This window comes from Pelodiscus sinensis, chromosome 7, assembly GCF_049634645.1.
Source record: "Pelodiscus sinensis isolate JC-2024 chromosome 7, ASM4963464v1, whole genome shotgun sequence".
Classification (NCBI taxonomy): Eukaryota; Metazoa; Chordata; order Testudines; family Trionychidae; genus Pelodiscus; species Pelodiscus sinensis.
In genome coordinates this window covers 65,089,218-65,109,787 of record NC_134717.1, presented here as the reverse complement: position 1 = coordinate 65,109,787, position 20,570 = coordinate 65,089,218, and the positions used below count along the sequence as shown (strand labels likewise).

Genomic DNA, 20,570 nt, shown 5'->3' with positions numbered 1-20,570 from the left:
TCTCTCTGCTGCCATGTCTCCTCTCCGGGCTCCATCATCTCCCCTGGTGCCTGCTGCCCCCCAACTCCTCACCCTCCTCTGCTGTCCTGACTCCTGCCCTTCTCACTGCCCTCAGCCCTCGTGCGATCTGCCCCCCCTACGCCAGCCCTTCTCTCCGCCCTGTGCCCACTCCTCCAGTAGCCCCACTCTGATCATGTGAGCTACCCCTGTTCTAACACCTCCCTCTACACACCTGCCCTGCCTCTCTCCTCTGGTGCTGGTCCCTCCCCCGCAGGTGTAGGCCCTTCTGCTTCACCCCAGAATCCCCTGGCACCTGCACCTTCCCTTAGCTCTGCACCCTCCTAGTGCCTCCCCCTTCCCTCACTGCCCCTGCCCCCTTTTTCCCCTGATACTCCCCCACCCCTCACCACTCTCTGCTCCCGTTCCCCTCTGTGCCCTCACACGTGCCTTGCTCCGTCCCTGCCTTCCTCATGCCCACCCCCCTTTTCCACCCTTCTCCCTGCCCCTCCCCCCCAGTGCCCTTCCGCTCCTCTGGCAGCAACCCCTGCCCCCCGCCCCCCACTTGCGGGGGGGGGGCCGTGCGGGCCCCAGAGTCCTCGGACGCCGACCCGGAAGCGAGGCCGCCCTGCGTGGCACCGGGCATGTTGAAAGTCCCGGGCCATGACGTCATGCCCCGGCATCTCCCCGCTCGGCTGGGAAGGCTGCGCTGCGTGCGCACGTGCGCTCCCCAGCCCCGCCCCTCTGCCGGCGGCCCCGTGGGGGGGAGGGGGCGGTGCGGAGCGTTCACACGCACTGTGCGGGACGTGCCTTCCAGCGGCGCTCTGCGCCCTGCCTGCTGCCCGAGGGGAGCCTGCCCCGGGGGGGCGCACGGGGGGTCAGCGCCCCGGGGGGGCGTACGAGAGATGCAGCTTCTCGGGGGGGTACGAGGGGACGCAGCTCCTCGGGGACCATACGGGGGGTGCAGCTCCTCGGGGGGGGCGATACAGGGGAGGCAGCTCCTCGGGGGGGGCCATACGGGGGAGGCAGCTCCTTGGGGGGGCCATACGGGGGAGGCAGCTCCTCGGGGGGGGCCATACGGGGGATGCGGCTCCTCGGGGGGGCCATACGGCGGATGTGGCTCCTCGGGGGGCCATACGGGGGATGCGGCTCCTCGGGGGGGCCCATACGGGGATGCGGCTCCTCGGGGGGCCATACGGGGGATGCGGCTCCTCGGGGGGCCATACGGGGATGCGGCTCCTCGGGGGGCCATACGGGGATGCGGCTCCTCAGGGGGGCCCATACGGGGATGCGGCTCCTCGGGGGGGGCCATACGGAGATGCGGCTCCTTGGGGGGGCCCATACGGGGGAGGCGGCTCCTCGGGGGGGGCCATACGGGGATGCGGCTCCTCGGGGGGGGCCATACGGGGATGCGGCTCCTCGGGGGGGCCCATACGGGGGAGGCGGCTCCTCGGGGGCGGCCATACGGGGATGCAGCTCCTCGGGGGGCCATACGGGGGAGGCGGCTCCTCGGGGGGGCCCATACGGGGATGCGGCTCCTCGGGGGGGCCCATACGGGGGAGGCGGCTCCTCGGGGGCGGCCATACGGGGATGCAGCTCCTCGGGGGGGCCCATACGGGGGAGGCGGCTCCTCGGGGGGGCCCATACGGGGATGCGGCTCCTCGGGGGGGGGCATACGGGGGAGGCGGCTCCTCGGGGGGGCCCATACGGGGGATGCGGCTCCTCGGGGGGCCATACGGGGGAGGCGGCTCCTCGGGGGGCCATACGGGGGAGGCGGCTCCTCGGGGGGGCCATACGGGGGGGTGCAGCTCCTCGGGGGGGGCCATACGGGGGAGGCGGCTCCTCGGGGGGGGCCATACGGGGGAGGCAGCTCCTCGGGGGGGGCCATACGGGGGGGTGCAGCTCCTCGGGGGGGGCCATACGGGGGAGGCAGCTCCTCGGGGGGCCATACGGGGGGGTGCAGCTCCTCGGGGGGGGCCATACGGGGATGCGGCTCCTCGGGGGGGCCCATACGGGGATGCGGCTCCTCGGGGGGGGCCATACGGGGGAGGCAGCTCCTCGGGGGGGGCCATACGGGGGGGTGCAGCTCCTCGGGGGGGGCCATACGGGGGAGGCAGCTCCTCGGGGGGCCATACGGGGGAGGCGGCTCCTCGGGGGGCCATACGGGGGAGGCGGCTCCTCGGGGGGGCCATACGGGGGGGTGCAGCTCCTCGGGGGGGGCCATACGGGGGAGGCGGCTCCTCGGGGGGGGCCATACGGGGGAGGCAGCTCCTCGGGGGGGGCCATACGGGGGGGTGCAGCTCCTCGGGGGGGGCCATACGGGGGAGGCAGCTCCTCGGGGGGCCATACGGGGGGGTGCAGCTCCTCGGGGGGGGCCATACGGGGGAGGCAGCTCCTCGGGGGGCCATACGGGGGGGTGCAGCTCCTCGGGGGGGGCCATACGGGGATGCGGCTCCTCGGGGGGGCCATACGGGGATGCGGCTCCTCGGGGGGGCCATACGGGGGGTGCGGCTCCTCGGGGGGCCCGCCGCCAGCGCATCCAGAGGGCTGGTGCCCGAGGACGGGCTGCCGCGGTGGGGCCCCTCCCCTGAGCAAGGAGCCCTGTGCGGACAGGCGGGGGCGGGGGCGGGGGCGGGGCTAAGGGCTGGGGGCGGGACCGGGCTGCCGGCGGGGGCGGGGCGGAGGCGGGGCTGTGCTGCCGGGGGCGGGGCGGGCGGCCAATCCCCGCTGTCGCTGCGAGTGCCGCGGTCCCGCCCACTTCGCGGCCTGCCCCGATTGGCCGGCGCCGCGTGGGCCCAGGTCTGGCGAGCGGGAGCCGCCCCCTGAGCACGAGCTGGGATCGGGGCCGGGAGATGGGGACCGAGACGTGAGTGCGCGCGGCGTGTCCGTCCGTCCGCGTGTGAGTGCGTGTGCGTGTGACCACTGTGAGCGTGGGGGGGTGCGTGTGCCCCCCCGTGCCTGTGACCACTGTGAGCGTGGGGGGGTGCGTGTGCCCCCCCGTGCCTGTGACCACTGTGAGCGTGGGGGGGTGCGTGTGCCCCCCCGTGCCTGTGACCACTGTGAGCGTGGGGGGTGCGTGTGCCCCCCCGCGTGCCTGTGACCACTGTGAGCGTGGGGGGTGCGTGTGCCCGTGAGTGCGTGTGACCACTGTGAGCGTGGGGGGGTGCGTGTGCCCCCCCGCGTGCCTGTGACCACTGTGAGCGTGGGGGGGTGCGTGTGCCCCCCCGCGTGCCTGTGACCACTGTGAGCGTGGGGGGGTGCGTGTGCCCCCCCGCGTGCCTGTGACCACTGTGAGCGTGGGGGGGGTGCGTGTGCCCCCCCGTGCCTGTGACCACTGTGAGCGTGGGGGGGGTGCGTGTGCCCCCCCGTGCCTGTGACCACTGTGAGCGTGGGGGGGTGCGTGTGCCCCCCCGTGCCTGTGACCACTGTGAGCGTGGGGGGGTGCGTGTGCCTGTGACCACTGTGAGCGTGGGGGGGTGCGTGTGCCCCCCCGTGCCTGTGACCACTGTGAGCGTGGGGGGGTGCGTGTGCCCCCCCGTGCCTGTGACCACTGTGAGCGTGGGGGGGTGCGTGTGCCCCCCCGCGTGCCTGTGACCACTGTGAGCGTGGGGGGGTGCGTGTGCCCCCCCGTGTGCCCTTGCCCGTGCCCGTCTGACTGCGAGTGGGTGTGGGGGGGTGCGCACAGCCGCATGCCCCTGGCCAGTGCTGTTGCTGCGGCCCAGTTGCTTCCAGTGGGGCCGAGCCCCATGCTCCGTGCGGGGCTGCACAGTGGGGTGTCGCGGCTCCATGGCTCTGTGCGGAGCAGCTCTTAGCCACCCTGAGCCCTGGTGCTACATGCACTCAGTGCCGTGCCCCGCCCAGCCTGCAGGGAGAGAGAGAGCAGCCCTCTTGGTTATGGCACATCCCCCGTCTCTGGCCAGCCCCGTGACACGCTCTCCTGGGCTGTGGTGCCATGGCTGTTGCACGGACACAAGGGAGTCGCGGGGGGGCCAGTCGGGAGAGGGAGCAGTGCCAGACGGGGTCCCCGGGCTGGGCCGTGGCGCCGTGGCTGCTGCATGGACCCAAGGGGGGCGTGGGGGGGGGGGCAGTCAGGAGGGGGAGCAGTGCCAGACGGGGCCCCCTGCACAGTGCGGTGTGGGCATAGCCAAGCGCAGTGACGCTGGCCCAGCTCTTGCTCCGAGGGCTTAGCCACACTTAGGCCGTGTGCACAGCAAGGATGAAAGGGCGAGCAAGCAGCTGGTGCCAGTGCGGCTCCCTTGTCTGCTGCTAACACCGCGGCAGGCGTCTGCCCTGGCCCCGGCACACACAGTCTGGCTTCTCTGGAGCCCCGTGCTCTCTCCAGGTGCCTGCGGAGAAGGGGCGGCCCGTACAAAACCGAGCCTGCGAGCGACCTCACCCGCTGGCGGCTGAGCAACGAGGAGGGGCGGCAGAGATGGCGCTACCTGGAGGCAGGGGAGGAGTGTGAGCGAGAGCAGAACGGGCTGGAGGCTCACAGCCTGGGCCTGGACACGGTAGGCTGCTGGTCTCCACTCCCCGTGCCAAGGCTGGGAAGGGGGGCCCACCCAAGCCCAGGTCCTCTTTGCTGCCATTGGCGCCTGCCCCCAAGTGTGGGGGTGTTTCTGGAGCGAGGCTCCTGCGCAGTGACTGCCTTGGCGCATGCGTGCTAATGCGCCAGGCGGCCCCATGGCAGCGTGGTTACTGGGCAAGAGAGGAGATCGCTCCTCCTTGCACGGCTGCGCCAGACTCCACGAGCCTCCCGGGCCTGCAGCCCTGCCGTCTGGCTGCCTAGGAGGGGAGGAAAGGGCCTTGCTCCCTCCCTGCTTGCCAGCCCACCACACAGGGCACCTGATTCCTCCCCTGCCCCAGGTCGTGTGGTGCCGGAGCCTGCTGGCGGCTGGCTGTCCCTCACACTGCCCGTTCAGTCATGTCTGTCCTGCTCCTCTTCCTTCCTTCGCAGAGTAAGTTCTTCAAAGCCTTGCCCCGGGCCAGCACGGCCCAGGGAGCAGCGCTGAATGGGGTGCGCTTTTACTCCGGCCTGCAGGCAGAGGATGGGCACTGGGCCGGTGACTACGGGGGCCCCCTCTTCCTGCTGCCAGGTAAGGTTAGTGCAGTGGGCAGGCCAGGGGCTCCTCGCGGCACCTCTCCACGGAGGGGAGGGGATAGCGGTGCCAGGCTGCTCTGGCCGGGACCCAGGGTGCTTGCTCCTTGCTTGGCTGTCTGAGGAGGATTCCGGTCCTGGCGCTGTTGCAGGCCTGGGCAAGGCAGCGTCCTGTTCCCAGCGCACCGAGCTCTGTGTTGGGTTTCTGCACTCAGAGCTGGGAAACTCCTGGCTGCCTGGCACTGCCGCCAATCCCCAGCGACTGCGCCTCGAATGCGCTGCCCAGCCAGGTCAGCCCCGACCAGCTTGCCGGATGGGCATGGGGCGCGTCCCTGGAGGCAGCTGTGACCCCGTTGCCCCGTGGGTGCTAGAGGAGGGCCTGTGGCTGTTACGTTCCGATCTGTGTCCTCTCTGGAGGGCCCCGACGACTCCTCTAGGGTCTGGCAGAGGCTGACCGTGGGGTGGGTTGGCCTTGGGCTGCAGCTGCCCCGTTACCTAGCCGTGCCGTGCCTGGCACCTCGTGGCTGATTTCTCAAGTCCTGCGTGGGCCATGGAGAGCGCACGTGCTGCTCTGAGCCAGCTCGGGTCTCCCTGCGGCTGAACGCGGGGCAGGTTTGGCCGACAGGGCAGGCTGTTCTGTCCAACAGGTCTCCTGATCACCTGCCACGTTGCCAAGATCCCCCTGCCGGAAGCGTCCCGGAAGGAGATGATGCGTTACCTGCGCTCGGTGCAGCTCCCGGATGGTGGCTGGGGCTTGTGAGTAGCACGGAAGCTCCGTTCTCCTTGTTCCTGCGATGCTGGGCGGGTCATGGGCTCCCCAGTGGGCGGGTCCCGCGTGGCCTTGCCAGAGAACATGGAATGGAAAGCTCAGAAGCCCCTTGCTGGCGAGACGCCTGCCTTGCACGTTGTTCGTTGCTCTCAGGCATGATTGCTAGGCACCTGGTCCTGCTCCACCCGCTCTGTGCTGCCCTTACCAGCCCGGGGCTCCCCCAGGCCCGCGCGGGCCCCTGCAGCGAGCGGGAAGGGATACACGCTGGGTCCTTATCAACTCAGACGCTGGGCGCTCCTGAAACTGCCCCCCAGAGCTTGAACAGCTGCTCCCGTGCATGGGGTGATGCTGAGGGGAGGCTGCTGGTGCTGCATGGAGGCCAGAGCCCTCCTCCACCATGGGAGCGGCCCGTGGCATTTCCTTCCCTCTTCCCGGCAGCGTGGCCCGGGGTTGCTGCTTTGTGGTCAGTGAGCCCTGCCCCCGGCTAGGTTTGCCTCAGCCAAACCGGCCTGGGCGGCTTGCCCCGGCGTTGCCCGTGTCTGACCCCTGCCCGCTCCGTGTACATGGCAGGCACGTGGAAGACAAATCGACCGTGTTCGGCACTGCGCTCAGCTACACCTCCCTGAGGATCTTGGGGGTTGGGCCAGATGACCCGGACCTCGTGCGGGCTCGCATCAACCTCCACAGCAAAGGTCAGTGCGTGGCTGGAGCTCTCCGGCCTCCCCCCCCGCCCCCGCAGCCGTGGGACTGGCCCTGTTGCGCGGGGCGAGGGGCACGCAGCCAGCAGGGCGAGTCTTCGCAGTGGCCTGTCCTCAGGCAGGGGAGGGGCAGGGGCAGGGTTAGTACGTGTGCAGTTTGTGCGTTAGCCGGGCCCCCCGGGCAGACACTGGCCCAGCCCCTTGCTGGCGCCCTGCGGGGCCCACCCTGGGCCGCTTTCTGTCCGGAGCCAGAGGAAACCTCTGCTCCGTGGCTGGCTGCAGACGCTGCTCTTCGGAGGCAGGGAGCGCGCAAGCCCGGCAGACGCCCACCCGCCTCTCACAGCGAGCTGGGGCTTAAATTGCCGCCCCCAGCGCGGCTTCGCTTCCCTCCACGGCTCCGGGACGCGTGGCTCCGTGGCCTTGCCAGCGGCACCTTGTGTGGAAAAGGTGCCTCTCCCGGGCAGTCTCAGCGCAGCGCCCCGGAGCATGGGTGGAGGGATCCCTGCAGGCGTCTCGGAGATGTGCTGTGCTTTCTGGGGAATGTGGGGGTGCTGCTGCCCTTCCCACACTTCCTGCCAGGCCCCCCCAGCCTCTGCCCGTGGCCGCTGTCAGAGCCCAGGTCTGTCTGGCTCCCCAGGTGGTGCGGTGGGAATCCCGTCCTGGGGCAAGTTCTGGCTGGCCATCTTGAACGTGTACAGCTGGGAGGGGATGAACACGCTGCTCCCTGAGATGTGGTAGGTGCTGTTCTTTACCTGCGGGGGTCTTGATTTTCAGTCCAATCACAGAGCCCCATGCTGGACGCCAGGGCCCCTGAGAGCAATCCCGGCTTGCACCAGGCCCTGGTGCAATCCCCTGACCTGCAGGCTTGGGGTGCAGAAACAGGCACCCGGACCGGGAGCAGAAGGGATAAGCCGGGCCATGAGTGTGCCCACATGCTCCACCTCCAGCTTCCCAGCCCACCCGCTGCCCTCGCCACGTCCCTCCTGCTGGGCCCGGAGCAGGGTGGCTGTGTGAGGCGAGGGAGTGCAGCCAACTGGCTGCTGACCGGTTACTAGGGAGAGCTCAGTGGGTTGAGCACTGGCCTGCTAAGCCCAGGCTTGTGAGTTCAGTCCCTGAGGGGCCGTTTAGGGCTCTGGGGCAGATCTGTCAGGGATGGTGTTTGGCCCTGCAGTGAGGCAGGGGACTGGACTCGGCCTCTCAGGGTCCCTTCCAGCTCTAGGAGACCGGCATCTCCATTTCATTTCATTTCACTTCCCCTGCGCCTGCCTCCAGGCCCGGCTAACACGCCCCAAGGAATCCGGTGCAGTCTGGCGGCGCCGCCCGCACAGTAACAGCCTTGCCGGGAGAAGCCAGGTGCTGGTGCTTTTCTCCGGATGCAGACGACGGTCGCTGGGCTCCGGCTGCTCCCCCGCGGCCTGGAGCACGGAGCAGCGATCGCCTGGCCCGGTGCGTTGCCCTGCAGGGCTCCTCTCACAGGGAAGCAGCCGCCGTTCTGGGCTCTGCGTGTTTCCTGGGCACGTCCCGCCGACCGCTCCACAGCCTGTCCACGCAGTGCCGGGCCCGCCACTCCCGCATCCCCTCCCCGTCCCACACGCTGCTCACAGCGCCCTCCCTTGCCTGGCAGGCTGCTCCCGGCCTGGATGCCGGCCCACCCCTCCACGCTCTGGTGTCACTGCCGCCAGGTGTACCTGCCCATGAGCTACTGCTACGCCACGCGCCTGGCGGCCGAGGAGGACGAGCTTGTGCAGAGCCTCAGGCAGGCAAGTGAATTCCCAGCCTGCTCCCGCCCTGTGCGACACCGGCCCGGGTACCCTTCCCCGTGGCCCGGCTGGGGCCTGGCCCTGAATCTCCAGGTCCTGCTGCCCACGGTGGTGCTTTGCTGGCCATCCCTGGGGGCTCCTTGTGACATTGCCCGTCCCACTGCTGCTTCTGGGGCTAGCCTGCTGCCTCGGCTTCGCTAGAGCACGCGCGGCAGCGTCTGCCCGGAGGGTGCGCGGCAGCGTCGGTGCTCTGCCACTGCCGCTCCTGGGCCCACGGCGGGAAAGGGGAGGACTGGGAGGGCGGGGCAGGACGGAAAGCAAAGGGCAGAGGCGCCTGGGGCCCTGCAAGGAGTAGGTGTCCCCTGTTCTGGGCCTCAGGCTGCATGGGTCCCCCAGGAGCGCTGGTGCTATCTAAAGGCTCTTTCTTACCAGCACCCTCCCCTGGTGAGGTCTCCCTAGTGAAGGGGGCTGGGAGCAGCTCCCCATGGGGCCAGTCCGCTGGCTGAGGCCGGGCAGCGCTGCCTCCTGCCCCGGCCGTGCCCTGTGCACCTCGTGGGGACCACGGAGCCCTGCTCCCCCGGCTGCTGCCACACGGGCACTTGCGGCTCCTCTGCCCCGTGGCGCCGCTAGCGAGCTGCTGGCCAGTCTCCTGCTTGCTGCCTGCCAGGAGCTGTATGTCCAGGACTACTCCAGCATCGAGTGGCCGGCCCAGCGGAACAACGTGGCTGCCTGCGACCTCTACACCCCGCACAGCTGGCTGCTCACGGCCGCCTACGGTGAGCAGGGCGCTGGCCGGCGGAGCGGGAGGGAAAGCTCAATCCGCTGCCGAGAGTCACTGGCGGAGCCGGGAGCAGCCGGAGAGCCTTCCCTCGCACAGAGCAGCCTCCGCGGCCGGGGGTCTGAGTGTCCAGGAAACACAGCCGGCAAGAGAGGAAGTGGCTAACCCGGGGGATGCCTGTGCCTGAGAAAGCAGGGAGCCCCCGCCTCAGCCTGGCCCACGCTTACTGAGCGGGCTGTGCCTCACTGGCGCTCGCTCCCAACACCTGCGTCCAGCTGGGCTCTGTGCCGGCTGGCGCCGGAGGAGGCTGACCCCCGGGCTCTGTGCCGGCTGGCGCCGGAGGAGGCTGACCCCCGGGCTCTGTGCCGGCTGGCGCCGGAGGAGGCTGACCCCCGGGCTCTGTGCCGGCTGGCGCCGGAGGAGGCTGACCCCCGGGCTCTGTGCCGGCTGGCGCCGGAGGAGGCTGACCCCCGGGCTCTGTGCCGGCTGGCGCCGGAGGAGGCTGACCCCCGGGCTCTGTGCCGGCTGGCGCCGGAGGAGGCTGACCCCCGGGCTCTGTGCCGGCTGACCCCCGGGCTCCGTGCCGGCTGGCGCCGGAGGAGGCTGACCCCCGGGCTCTGTGCCGGCTGACCCCCGGGCTCTGTGCCGGCTGGCGCCGGAGGAGGCTGACCCCCGGGCTCTGTGCCGGCTGGCGCCGGAGGAGGCTGACCCCCGGGCTCCGTGCCGGCTGGCGCCGGAGGAGGCTGACCCCCGGGCTCTGTGCCGGTTGGCGCCAGAGGAGGCTGACCCCCGGGCTCTGTGCCGGTTGGCGCCGGAGGAGGCTGACCCCCGGGCTCTGTGCCGGTTGGCGCCGGAGGAGGCTGACCCCCGGGCTCTGTGCCGGCTGGCGCCGGAGGAGGCTGACCCCCGGGCTCTGTGCCGGCTGGCGCCGGAGGAGGCTGACCCCCGGGCTCCGTGCCGGCTGGCGCCGGAGGAGGCTGACCCCCGGGCTCTGTGCCGGCTGGCGCCGGAGGAGGCTGACCCCCGGGCTCTGTGCCGGCTGGCGCCGGAGGAGGCTGACCCCCGGGCTCCGTGCCGGCTGGCGCCGGAGGAGGCTGACCCCCGGGCTCTGTGCCGGCTGGCGCCGGAGGAGGCTGACCCCCGGGCTCCGTGCCGGCTGGCGCCGGAGGAGGCTGACCCCCGGGCTCTGTGCCGGCTGGCGCCGGAGGAGGCTGACCCCCGGGCTCTGTGCCGGCTGGCGCCGGAGGAGGCTGACCCCCGGGCTCTGTGCCGGCTGCCTGGTGCCGCCAGGGCAGTCTCTGAGGTATCTGGGGGGGGTCTGAGTCCAGCTCCTGCCTTGTGCTGGGGCACGGAGTGAATGTGAAAACGGCTCGGGTGAGAGCAGGGAACCGCTGGGCGTTAGGATGGCCCCTCCCGCCCGGGGCCAGGAGGGGAAGGGATGGGGCTGGGGTGTCTCTGGGATTGCCCCCCCAGAGCTGGGCCGTGCAGCTGGTGAGTTTCTGTGCCCGCCCCAGCCGTCCTGAACGTGTACGAAGCTCACCACAGTGCCTGGCTGCGGCAGCGCGCCATCGCCGAGCTGTACGACCACATCCAGGCTGACGACGCCTTCACCAAGGCCATCAGCATTGGCCCGGTAGGCTGGTCCCCTGCGCCCCAGAGACACGGTGCCCCCTGCCCACGGGTGGGAGCCTGGAGCCCCAGGTTCTGCACAGACTCCCTGCCTCGCGCGTGTGGCCATTGCGACCAGCAGCCTGGGCAGGGTGGCCCATGGCGCTGGGCGCCATGCAGGCGGGGTGACGCTGCCGGTGGGGGAGGCGGGCGTGACCGCGGGTCCCCGTGCAGGGCGAGCTGGCCGTGCCCCTCTGCCAAGTCTGCTGGGGACGTGGGGCAGTTGTGGGAAGGGCCTGACAGCGATCTCCAGTGCTGCGGGGCGGGAGGGGTAGACCCTTGGCTCTGTGACCAGTCCCCCACCCGTGGCTGCAGGGAGCCTGGCCTGCCTGTGCCCCAGCTGGGGGAGTGACATCGCCTTTCTCGGCAGATTTCCAAGACCATTAACATGCTGGTTCGCTGGTACGTGGAGGGGGCGGGCTCCCCGGCCTTCCAGGAGCACGTCTCCAGGATCCCCGATTACCTCTGGTAAGCTGGGTCCAGGGCTTGGCTAGGGAGAGCCTCCTGCCCCACACCGGTCCCTGGGGGGGCCCTGCAGCCCTGCTCTGCTCCCTGGCTGGGCCCCAGGAGTGCTGCAGGCAGCGTGGGGGCGAGGGGCTCTCCCGGCGAGGGGGTGGGGGACTCCCGCGGGCTGCTGCCATGTTGTGCTCTCTCTCCACGCAGGCTGGGGCTCGACGGGCTCAAGATGCAGGTAGGGCCCTGCGGCCTGGGCTGCAAAGCAGGGACCCTGGTGGCTGCGGGGACGGCCGGGCAGGCTCCCTTGCCAGGGGCTGAGCGCTTGCTGCAAAGGGTCTCGCCAGCCCCCTGCAGCGTCTCCCGTTCCTGCCGGGTGTCGGTGCTCAGAGGACCAGCCCTGGCCCGGTCACGGCAGCAGCCTCTCCCCCTCCTCCCCCCAATCCCCCCCAGCCGAGGGCGGCAGGGGGTGGCCCTGGGACCTCGACCTCAGGCAGCCGATTTCCCTGCGACTTAGGGTGGGGCGCTCTGCACCCGCCGGCCGCTCCTGGCCCTTCGCCTCCAGCGCTGTGCCCCCCAGGGCCCCGCCCTCGGTGTGAACCCCGCCGCAGCCCCTCTCCCCCTCCCGCCGGCCGCTCCCGGCCCTGCCCCTCCAGCGCTGCGCCCCGCCCTCGGTGTGAACCCCGCCGCAGCCCCTCTCCCCCTCCCGCCGGCCGCTCCCGGCCCTGCCCCTCCAGCGCTGCGCCCCGCCCTCGGTGTGAACCCCGCCGCAGCCCCTCCCCCTCCCGCCGGCCGCTCCCGGCCCTGCCCCTCCAGCGCTGTGCCCCCCACGGCCCCGCCCTCGGTGTGAACCCCGCCGCAGCCCCTCTCCCCCTCCCGCCGGCCGCTCCCGGCCCTGCCCCTCCAGCGCTGCGCCCCGCCCTCGGTGTGAACCCCGCCGCAGCCCCTCTCCCCCTCCCGCCGGCCGCTCCCGGCCCTGCCCCTCCAGCGCTGCGCCCCGCCCTCGGTGTGAACCCCGCCGCAGCCCCTCTCCCCCTCCCGCCGGCCGCTCCCGGCCCTGCCCCTCCAGCGCTGTGCCCCCCACGGCCCCGCCCTCGGTGTGAACCTCGCCGCAGCCCCTCTCCCCTTCCCGCCAGCCGCTCCCAGCCCTTCCCCTCCAGCGCTGTGCCCCCCACGGCCCCGCCCTCGGTGTGAACCTCACCGCAGCCCCTCTCCCCTTCCCGCCGGCCGCTCCCGGCCAGGGGCTTGTCCCCTGCAGCTCCTGCGGCCTGGCCAGTATCTTTGCAGCTCACCGCCCGGCCCTGCTGGGGGCTCTGGCCCGCCGCGCCCTTTGCCCCGTGCAGGGCCCAGTGGCTCTGCGCGGCTTGGGGTGACAGGGAGCAGGGCGGATTGAAAGCGGCTCTCAGCACAGGCTCCTCTGTTGCAGGGCACCAACGGATCCCAGCTCTGGGACACAGCGTTTGCCGTCCAAGCCTTCCTGGAGGTAGCGGATCCCGTTGTGCTGGGCGGCGCCCAGCAGCCTGCCCTCTCCTAGTGCCGTGGCCCTCGGGGCCCGGGTCCTACAGCGCGCTCGGCAGCAGCGCCAGGGAGCCTCAGGTGCCAGCGCCAGCTGGAGCCGCTAGTCAGCCCCTGCGTGGCACAGGCCAGCGACGTACCTGTGCTGGGCCGGGTACTGGCAGCAGATGCCCTGGGCCCGTAGCGCCGGCGGGTGCATGGCGCAAGGCTGTACGTGTCCCCAGCACTAAACCCCGGAGATGCCACCTCCCTTGGGAACCTGCCCGTGCCCATCTGCAGGGGCGAAACCTGCCCTGAGCCCCGTGCTGCTTGGCGACAGCCGCGGCTTTAGAGTCCAGCGGGGTGGCCGCCCCGAGCGGCCGTGGAGGCGCGTCGCCATTGTGGCTCCAGCATTGGGCGCCCTGACGCTCAGAGCCTGTGCGCCTGTCCCTGGCCCAACCAGCCAGTGCGAGACCAGCTGCCCTGTGCGGCTGACGGGTGCCCGGAGCGCCTGGCCAGCCCAAGGGCTGTCTGACTCTTGCCACGGGGCGACCGTCCCTGGCCCACCAGCAGGAGCCCTCTTCTCGCTGGCGCTCCCCAGGGCGCCTCGCTGAGCAGAGCTGATGGCCCGTGGTGTCTGCTCCCCTCCAGGCTGGCGCTCAGAACCACCCGGCCTTCGCTGCCTGTCTGAGGCAGGCCCACCGCTTCCTCAGGGTCACCCAGGTGAGCGCCGCGGGGGGCCTGGCGAGCTGCCGCGTCACGTAGCGCCCGGGCAGCCGGCTGCAGCTCGTGCGCCGGGGGTGCCGCTGCCGTGCGTGGGGATCCCGGCGCTGGGCTGCGCTGTGGCGGGAGCGGGACTTGCACCTCCCCACAGCGCGTCTGCCCTCCCAGGGTGCCCGATTCCTGGCACACGGGCGCCCGCCCCCGGTGCTGTGGGGGTCTCAGAGCAGAGGGTTTGGCCCCAGAGCGTGGCAGGGGGAGGCCCAGGGGTACTGAGGTGCCTGATCCAGGGGCATTAGAAACAGGCCTGGCGGAGTCCCATGGCTTTGCCCAGGCAGACCGGCGCTCTGCGGCTGGCGTTGGCCATGGATCAAGGCCATCGCGGTGGGGCCCTGCCCTCCGCAGCGCTCGGCTCGTACCAGTAGGGCTTGCGGCCCAGCTGCTCCTGCCGCTCCTCTCTGCAGGTCCCGGAGAACCCGCCTGACTACCAGAAGTACTATCGCCAGATGAGCAAGGTACAGTGGCCACGCGGCTGGATTCCCCGGCGCTCCGGGTCCGGCTGCCCTGGCTTGTGCTGCTTCGGGGTAGGAGCGAGCCACTGAGCTGGAAGCCGAGCTGCTCTGTGATAGGCCAGGGCGGCTCTGGCTGCAGGGTGACCCTGGGGCCCAGATGTGCATGTGGCCGGGGCTGAGGGGCTGGCAGTTGGCAGGCTCGGCCTGGCTGGGGCCACTGCGCACATGCCTGGCCTGCTTGGCTGGAGGGCACGAGCTGGCGTGGGCCTGCTGGTGCCCTGGGCACGCAAAGCAGAACCGAAGGCGGCTCGGTGTCTGCACCCGGGGGGAGGACGGGTTTGGCCAGTGCACGTTGCACGGGGCGGTAGGCGGGTTTGGCCAGTGCACGTTGCGCACGGGGGGGCGGGGGGGAGACCCTGAGCTGAGGCTGGTGGGGCGAGGGGCCGGGGAAGCCCTCAGGCCAGTGGCGTGGGAGGAGAAAGGAGACGCAGCGCAGTCCCACTAGGGCCTGTTCACCGCGGGGCTGGGCAGCACCGGTCCTCCCGGAGGGTATGGGGGGGAGGGGGGCGGCACCTTCCTTTGGGTAACTGTGAGGGCCCCGTGTAACTGGCAAGGTGCAGCCAGACCCAGCAAGAGCTCCTGCCCCTGCTGGGCCTGCTCTGGGGCCGTCTGAGGCTTGGTCCCGGCGCCAGGGTGAGGCTGTGGCAGCCGCTCCTGGTGCTGGGGGGCGGGGTGGGGTGGCTGTGCGCGCCAGTGGGGCTGTACCGCGGGTGAGGGGCGCGGGCAGGGGCGTGCTCCTGGGCTGAGTGCAGGTGCCTGACTCCCCAGGGAGGGTTCCCCTTCAGCACCCGAGACTGCGGCTGGATCGTGGCCGACTGCACGGCGGAGGGGCTGAAGTCGCTGCTGCTGCTGCAGGAGAAGTGTCCCTTCCTAGCGGAGCACGTCCCCGCCGGGCGCCTCTTCGACGCTGTGAACGTGGTAGGCGGCGGCGGAGAGCCCCAGAGTCAGGGCCATGGATCTCACAGCAGCTTAAAACAAAATGGCTTCTGGGTGGGGGATGTTTGGCAAAGTAGCACCCTCCCCCTCTGCGGGCCTAGCAGGTCACCCAATGAAATGAATAGGCAGCAGGTTTAAAACAAGCACAAGTATTTCTTCACAAAATGCAGAGTCAACCTGTGGAACTCCTCGCCACAGGGGGTTGTGAAGACCAGGACTTCACCAGGGTTTTAAGAAGAGCTAGATAAGTTCATGGAGGTGAGGTCCATCAATGGCTGGTAGCCAGGCTGGGCAGGGATGGCGTCCCCGGCCTCTGTGTGCCAGAAGCTGGGATGGTGACGGGATGGATCACATGAGGATTCCCTGTTTCTGTTCTCTCCCTGCGGGCGGGCAGGGCACTGGGCGGGATGGCCCCTTGGTCTGACCCAGCCTGGCCATGCTTGTGACTCCGGGCAGCATAAATAAGAATCGCAACAGGAGCAGAGAGGTTATTGCACTTCCCCTTGGCCCCACAGCTGGAATCCTGCGCGGCTCCTGGATTGGGGAGGGGCCATGCAAGCGGCTGGGGCTGGGCAGCATTGCCCTTAGCGACAGACCCCAGGAGGACAGGCAATACGATGGTTCAGGGCTGACGTGGCCACAGGCTGCAGGCACCTGGCAGGACTGCTCGGCCTGGCAGAGGCTGGTCTCACCCGCTCCAGTGGCTGGAAGCTGAAACCAGGCGCAGGGAGACCGCAGGAGACGGGTATGTCTAGACTACGCACCTCTGCCGCCAGAGGCATGTGAACGAGGCCACCCGACTGTCCGTGAAGCGGGGATTTAAATACCCCCGGCTCTGTTACAGTACACGTGGCCGCCGTGCTGGGCCGGCTCAGCTGATCGTCCGCACAGCGCGAGTCTAGACGCGGATCGGTCGGCAAGGGCAGCCTGTTCACGAGCTGTAAGGGAGCGGACGACAAAGGCTTCCCTGCCAGCTGATCCGCGTCTAGACTCGCGCTGTGCGGACGATCAGCTGAGCCGGCCCAGCACGGCGGCCACGTGTACTGTAACGGAGCCGGGGGTATTTAAATCCCCGCTTCACTGACTGTCGGGTGGCTTCGTTCACATGCCTCTGCCGGCGAAAGCGCCTAGTCTAGACATAACCAGGGGCCCAACCCCCAGGGCTGCGGTGGGAGGCTCCATCCTGGGCCACCTCTAAATCCCGCCTGGCTGGTTTCGGAAGAGCTGCTGCCGCTGCCGGGCTAAGCTGGCTTTGGGGCAGGCCTCTGGCCCGTGCTCTGCAGCCTTGCAGGGCTGGGGCCTGGCGCGGGCTGGGGGCACAGGGTGACGTGGAGCAGGGGGTGACAGGCTGATTGGACGGGTCCGTCTCTTCCCTCCCTGTCTGGCCAGCTGCTGAGCATGAGGAATCCTGACGGAGGCTTCGCCACCTACGAAACCAAGCGAGGGGGCCGGCTGCTGGAGCTCCTGAACCCCTCGGAGGTGTTCGGTAAGGGGTGGGGGCCTTGGCACAGCCTCCCGCCAGCGCCCGTCCCCAGACAGCAGCTCTGCGCGGCGCCGGGATGGGCGCCCGGGAGGCGGGGCGTTGTCCTCGATCGCCCACAGGCTGCCCGCCCCGTCTCACGGCCGCTTCTCCCGCTGGGCAGGTGACATCATGATCGACTACTGCTACGTGGAGTGCACCTCGGCCGTGGTGCAGGCGCTGCAGCACTTCCACCAGGCCTTCCCCGAGCACCGGGCCCGGGAGGTCAGGTAGGAGTCAGCGCGCGGCCCGGGGAGGTCGGGAAGCGGGGCCTGCTGGTGCCGGGGGCCCTGCCGTGGGCTCGCACCCAGTAAGCCCTAGCTGAGCAGAGAGCCACTGTGCTCCGGGGCCTGTGCCGTTGGCTGGGCACACGCCCTGGGGCAGGGCAGGGCAGGGCCCTCCTCCCCTTGCCCCCCCGAACAGCTCGCCCGAGCCCCTGGGCTTCCTGCCTTGGAGTGACGCTTCCCCCGGGCCGGACCGCTCCCGGAGGGGATTTCAGCTCCCCACGGCCCCTGGGTTGGGCTGGGGGGGGCCGCGGCTGAGGACTCTGCACTTCTCCTGCCCAGGGAGACGCTGCGCGAGGGCCTGGAGTTCTGCCGCAGGGTGCAGCGCGCCGACGGCTCCTGGGAAGGGTGAGTGGCCACGTGCTCTGGCCCTGGGACCTGCCCTCTTGGGACTGGGGAGGGAGGGCGGGGACGGGTCCGGGAGCCTCAGCAGCCCTGTTCCCGTCGGGTGGAGGCCCCGGGGGCCGTGGCCGAGACGAGCCGGGCATCCGTGGGGCTGTGGCCTGAGGGGGGCAGTGGTGGGGGTGCGGTGCACCGTCGGGGGGGCCCGCCGCACCCATCGGTGGCTCGGGCCCGCAGAGGCTCTGCGCTGCCTGACTCTGGCGCTCTCCTTCCGCAGGAGCTGGGGCGTGTGCTTTACCTACGGCACCTGGTTCGGCCTGGAGGCCTTCGCCTGTCTGCAGCTCACCTACCAGAGCGGGTGAGCGTGCGAGTCCGGCACGGCTCTGCGTGTGGCTCTCCTCCCCGAGGCGATAGCTGGAGCCCGCCCAGCCCCGGGGGGCCCCTGCTCCCGCCTGCTGGCCACGCGCCCCGGGGCTGCGGTGTCCGAGCCAGGCTGTGCGCTCGCCGGAGGAGGCTCTTCTGCCCCGGGGCTGGGTCTCCCCTCCGAGCGCTGCCTCCCGCCCCGGCCTGCTCCACTGGCCCTTCCCCCAGTGACTCCCCCTCTGCCGTGTCCCGCCAGATCTGCGTGCAGGGAGGTGACCCAGGCCTGCCAGTTCCTGGTCTCCAAGCAGATGGCGGACGGTGGCTGGGGAGAGGACTTTGAGTCGTGCGAACAGCGCAAATACGTACAGAGCGCCACCTCCCAGATCCACAACACCTGCTGGGCCCTGCTGGGGCTCATGGCTGCCAGGTAGGGGCACTGGCGCCCTTCTCCGCGCCAGAACATCGCCCTCTACGCCCCGCCCAGGGCAGGGAGTCCCAGGCGCCGGAGCCTGGGGCGTGGAGGCCTTCGCTCCTGCCCTGCCTGCTCCTGTTCCGCAGGGCATCCTCGCCCCGGCAGCCCAGGCTGGCAGGCGCCTTGTAGCCGGTGCCGGCGCCCATCACAGAGACCTCCGGAGTCTTCCCACACGGGGGGCATGTGGCGTGTGACAGACCGGGCCGTGTCTGGGCACAGCTAAGGGCATCCGCTCAGGACGAATTGCTCAAATCCGGGGCTTCTTACAGCCCCCGATTTGTGACCTTTCCACACAGGCCACAAACCAGTCCCACAGAGCGCTTCAGCTGCCTGCCTGAAGCCTCCCGAGCAAAACCCCTTCGACACCCCAGCAATATCCGTGCCCCAGATGGCCCCGGGCCTATACACGGGTGGGGGGTCCTAGCACCCAATCCCACCAACCCCGAACAAGTTCTGTCCGGTTCCAAGAAACCATCCACAGATCCCTGGTCAATTTACCCTCTGGACCTTACCCACAAATCACGCTGGGCCAATCCTTTAGAATCTATATCTAAAGGTTTATTATTACAAGAAAGAAAAGCATGAGAGTAAGGTTGTTAAAGTACAGTATGTTACATGCACCGAATCTCCCAGTCCTCGATGCAGGCTCTAGCAAAGAGTCCTTATTGCACATCCTGCGATCAGGATGGGTTCACAGGTCTTCCGGGCTCTTCGATCCCTGCAGTGCTGCCTCTGGGATGAAGTGCTGAGCTGAGAACAAAATGGCATCGACCACATGGCCTCTTTATACTCCTTCCTGGCCTCTTCTAGTATGTAGCAGGTCACCTGGTCCTCAGCCTCTCTGTGTTCCCTGCTGGCTGCTCTCAGGACAGCCCCCATTCTTTGGGTGTGTCTTTGGCCCACATTGAGAACCATTGTCTCACAGGTAATTAGCATGTCCACAGGCTCCACAGGCTCGGCCCTGCCCAATGCTTAACCACATGCAGGGAAATCTTCAGTTTCCACACAGATTACAGATCTACACACACAGACATTATATACTCACATAAACAGTGTACACAGGATCAGAAAACACCAAGCTCCCATTCAATACCCCACATGGCTCCCTTTCATACAGATTTCTGGGGCCAACACCCCCACCTAGGGGTGCAGCAGCGATCTGGCTGCTTCCCTCCAATTCGGTAATGTGACATGGCGTAGCCAGTGTGGGCTGGGGGCCGGCGGGGAGAGGACAAGGGCAGTCCCCGCGCGGCGGTGCGGGGAGGCAGGGATCCGGCTGCCTGCGCCAGGCTGGGGAGCCACCCTGCTGTCCACGCACCACTGCCCGATGCCCCCTTGTGCCGCAGGTACCCGGACGTCGGGGTGCTCGAAAAGGGGATCAAGGTTTTGATTGACAAGCAGCTGCCCAATGGTGACTGGCCTCAGGTATGCAGCTCCTCGCTGTGTCCAGCCCCTGTCGCTTCGGCCGCTCTCCCGCCCGTCCCTCCCAGCAGGAAGCCCTGGGGGTGGGGAGCTGCCTGACGTGGGGCCAGCTCCCTGCTGGCCGTGGCCCGGTGCCCGTTAGAGCAGTGTGTGTGTGTGGGGGGGGGAGCTCCCTGCTGGCCGGTGCCCGTTAGAGCAGTGGGGGGGGGGGGAGCTCCCTGCTGGCCGTGGCCCGGTGCCCGTTAGAGCAGTGTGGGGGGGGAGCTCCCTGCTGGCCGTGGCCCGGCGCCCGTTAGAGCAGGGTGAGCACGGGAGGCCGTGCTGCAGCGGGTAGGCAGGATGTGTGCCCGGGCACTGGGGCACCCCGCAGAGCCAGGTGTGGGCGGGTAGCTCGTGGGGCCTCCCAGGGGAGCACAGCTCGCAAGTGCCCTGCCAATCCTGCCTCCTCCTGTCTCCCCCTTGCAGGAGAACATCGCTGGAGTGTTCAACAAGTCCTGCGCCATCAGCTACAGCTCCTACCGCAACGTCTTCCCGGTCTGGGCCCTGGGGCGCTTTGCGCGCCTGCACCCCAGCAGCCCCTTGGCTGGCAAGCCGCAGCCCCTGGCCTGGCCCAGCCACGAGGATATGCTGGCTGGCGGGGAGCGGGACGGGGCTTGGTCAGGGCCCCCCCACACCTGAGCCTGGGCCCTGCCCCGCCCCACGGCAGGCCTGAGCCCCAGAGACATGCTGACTGGGCTGGGACGCTGGCAGGGCCTGGTGCGGTCGTGGCCCAGGACTCTGCACGTGGAGTCTTGCAGCAGCAGGAGCGGCGTGTCACTGGGCGTGATGGGCCTGGGCTGGCTTCTCTGCCCTGCTGCCTCTCTGGCCTTGGCTTGCATGGACACTGCTCCCGGGATCCACCGGGCAAAAGGCCGTAAGTCTGCAGGGCAGGGTGGTGCCTGGCCGTGGGACCTTGCTCGACCCAGGGCTCCCGAGCCTGCCCAGCGGCCCCGCCAGCTGCTCAGTGGTAGCACCGCGCGGCTTCTCGAATAAAACACCCACCAATGGGCCGCTCAGCCGGGCTTCCCCTTTCTTCAGTGCGAGAGGCGACGGGTTATGCTGTGAGCAAAGACCCGGCGCTCGAGTGCGTAGGAAAGGGCAAGTGCTGTAAATCAACGTACGGACCAGGCGCCTTTCGAACCGAGCCTGCTTCTCCTTGCGCTGTCCTCCCCGTCCTGGTCATAGC

The 20,570-nt window shown here is 69.9% G+C and overlaps 1 protein-coding gene across 1 annotated transcript; it reads left to right on the top strand.

The window, feature by feature from the left end:
* The first annotated feature begins 2,707 nt into the window (after positions 1-2,707).
* Positions 2,708-20,570, top strand: LSS (lanosterol synthase). The gene is made up of 22 exons (XM_075934126.1): positions 2,708-2,863; positions 4,340-4,508; positions 4,955-5,093; positions 5,743-5,851; positions 6,435-6,556; positions 7,200-7,296; positions 8,187-8,322; positions 8,990-9,098; positions 10,615-10,733; positions 11,139-11,236; positions 11,432-11,459; positions 12,648-12,704; positions 13,367-13,438; positions 13,900-13,950; positions 14,776-14,925; positions 16,333-16,429; positions 16,587-16,692; positions 17,029-17,094; positions 17,366-17,446; positions 17,708-17,878; positions 19,270-19,348; positions 19,811-20,570. The coding sequence occupies exons 1-22, from the start codon at positions 2,850-2,852 to the stop codon at positions 20,021-20,023; spliced, it is 2,283 nt and encodes a 760-aa protein (XP_075790241.1). The 5' UTR covers positions 2,708-2,849; the 3' UTR covers positions 20,024-20,570.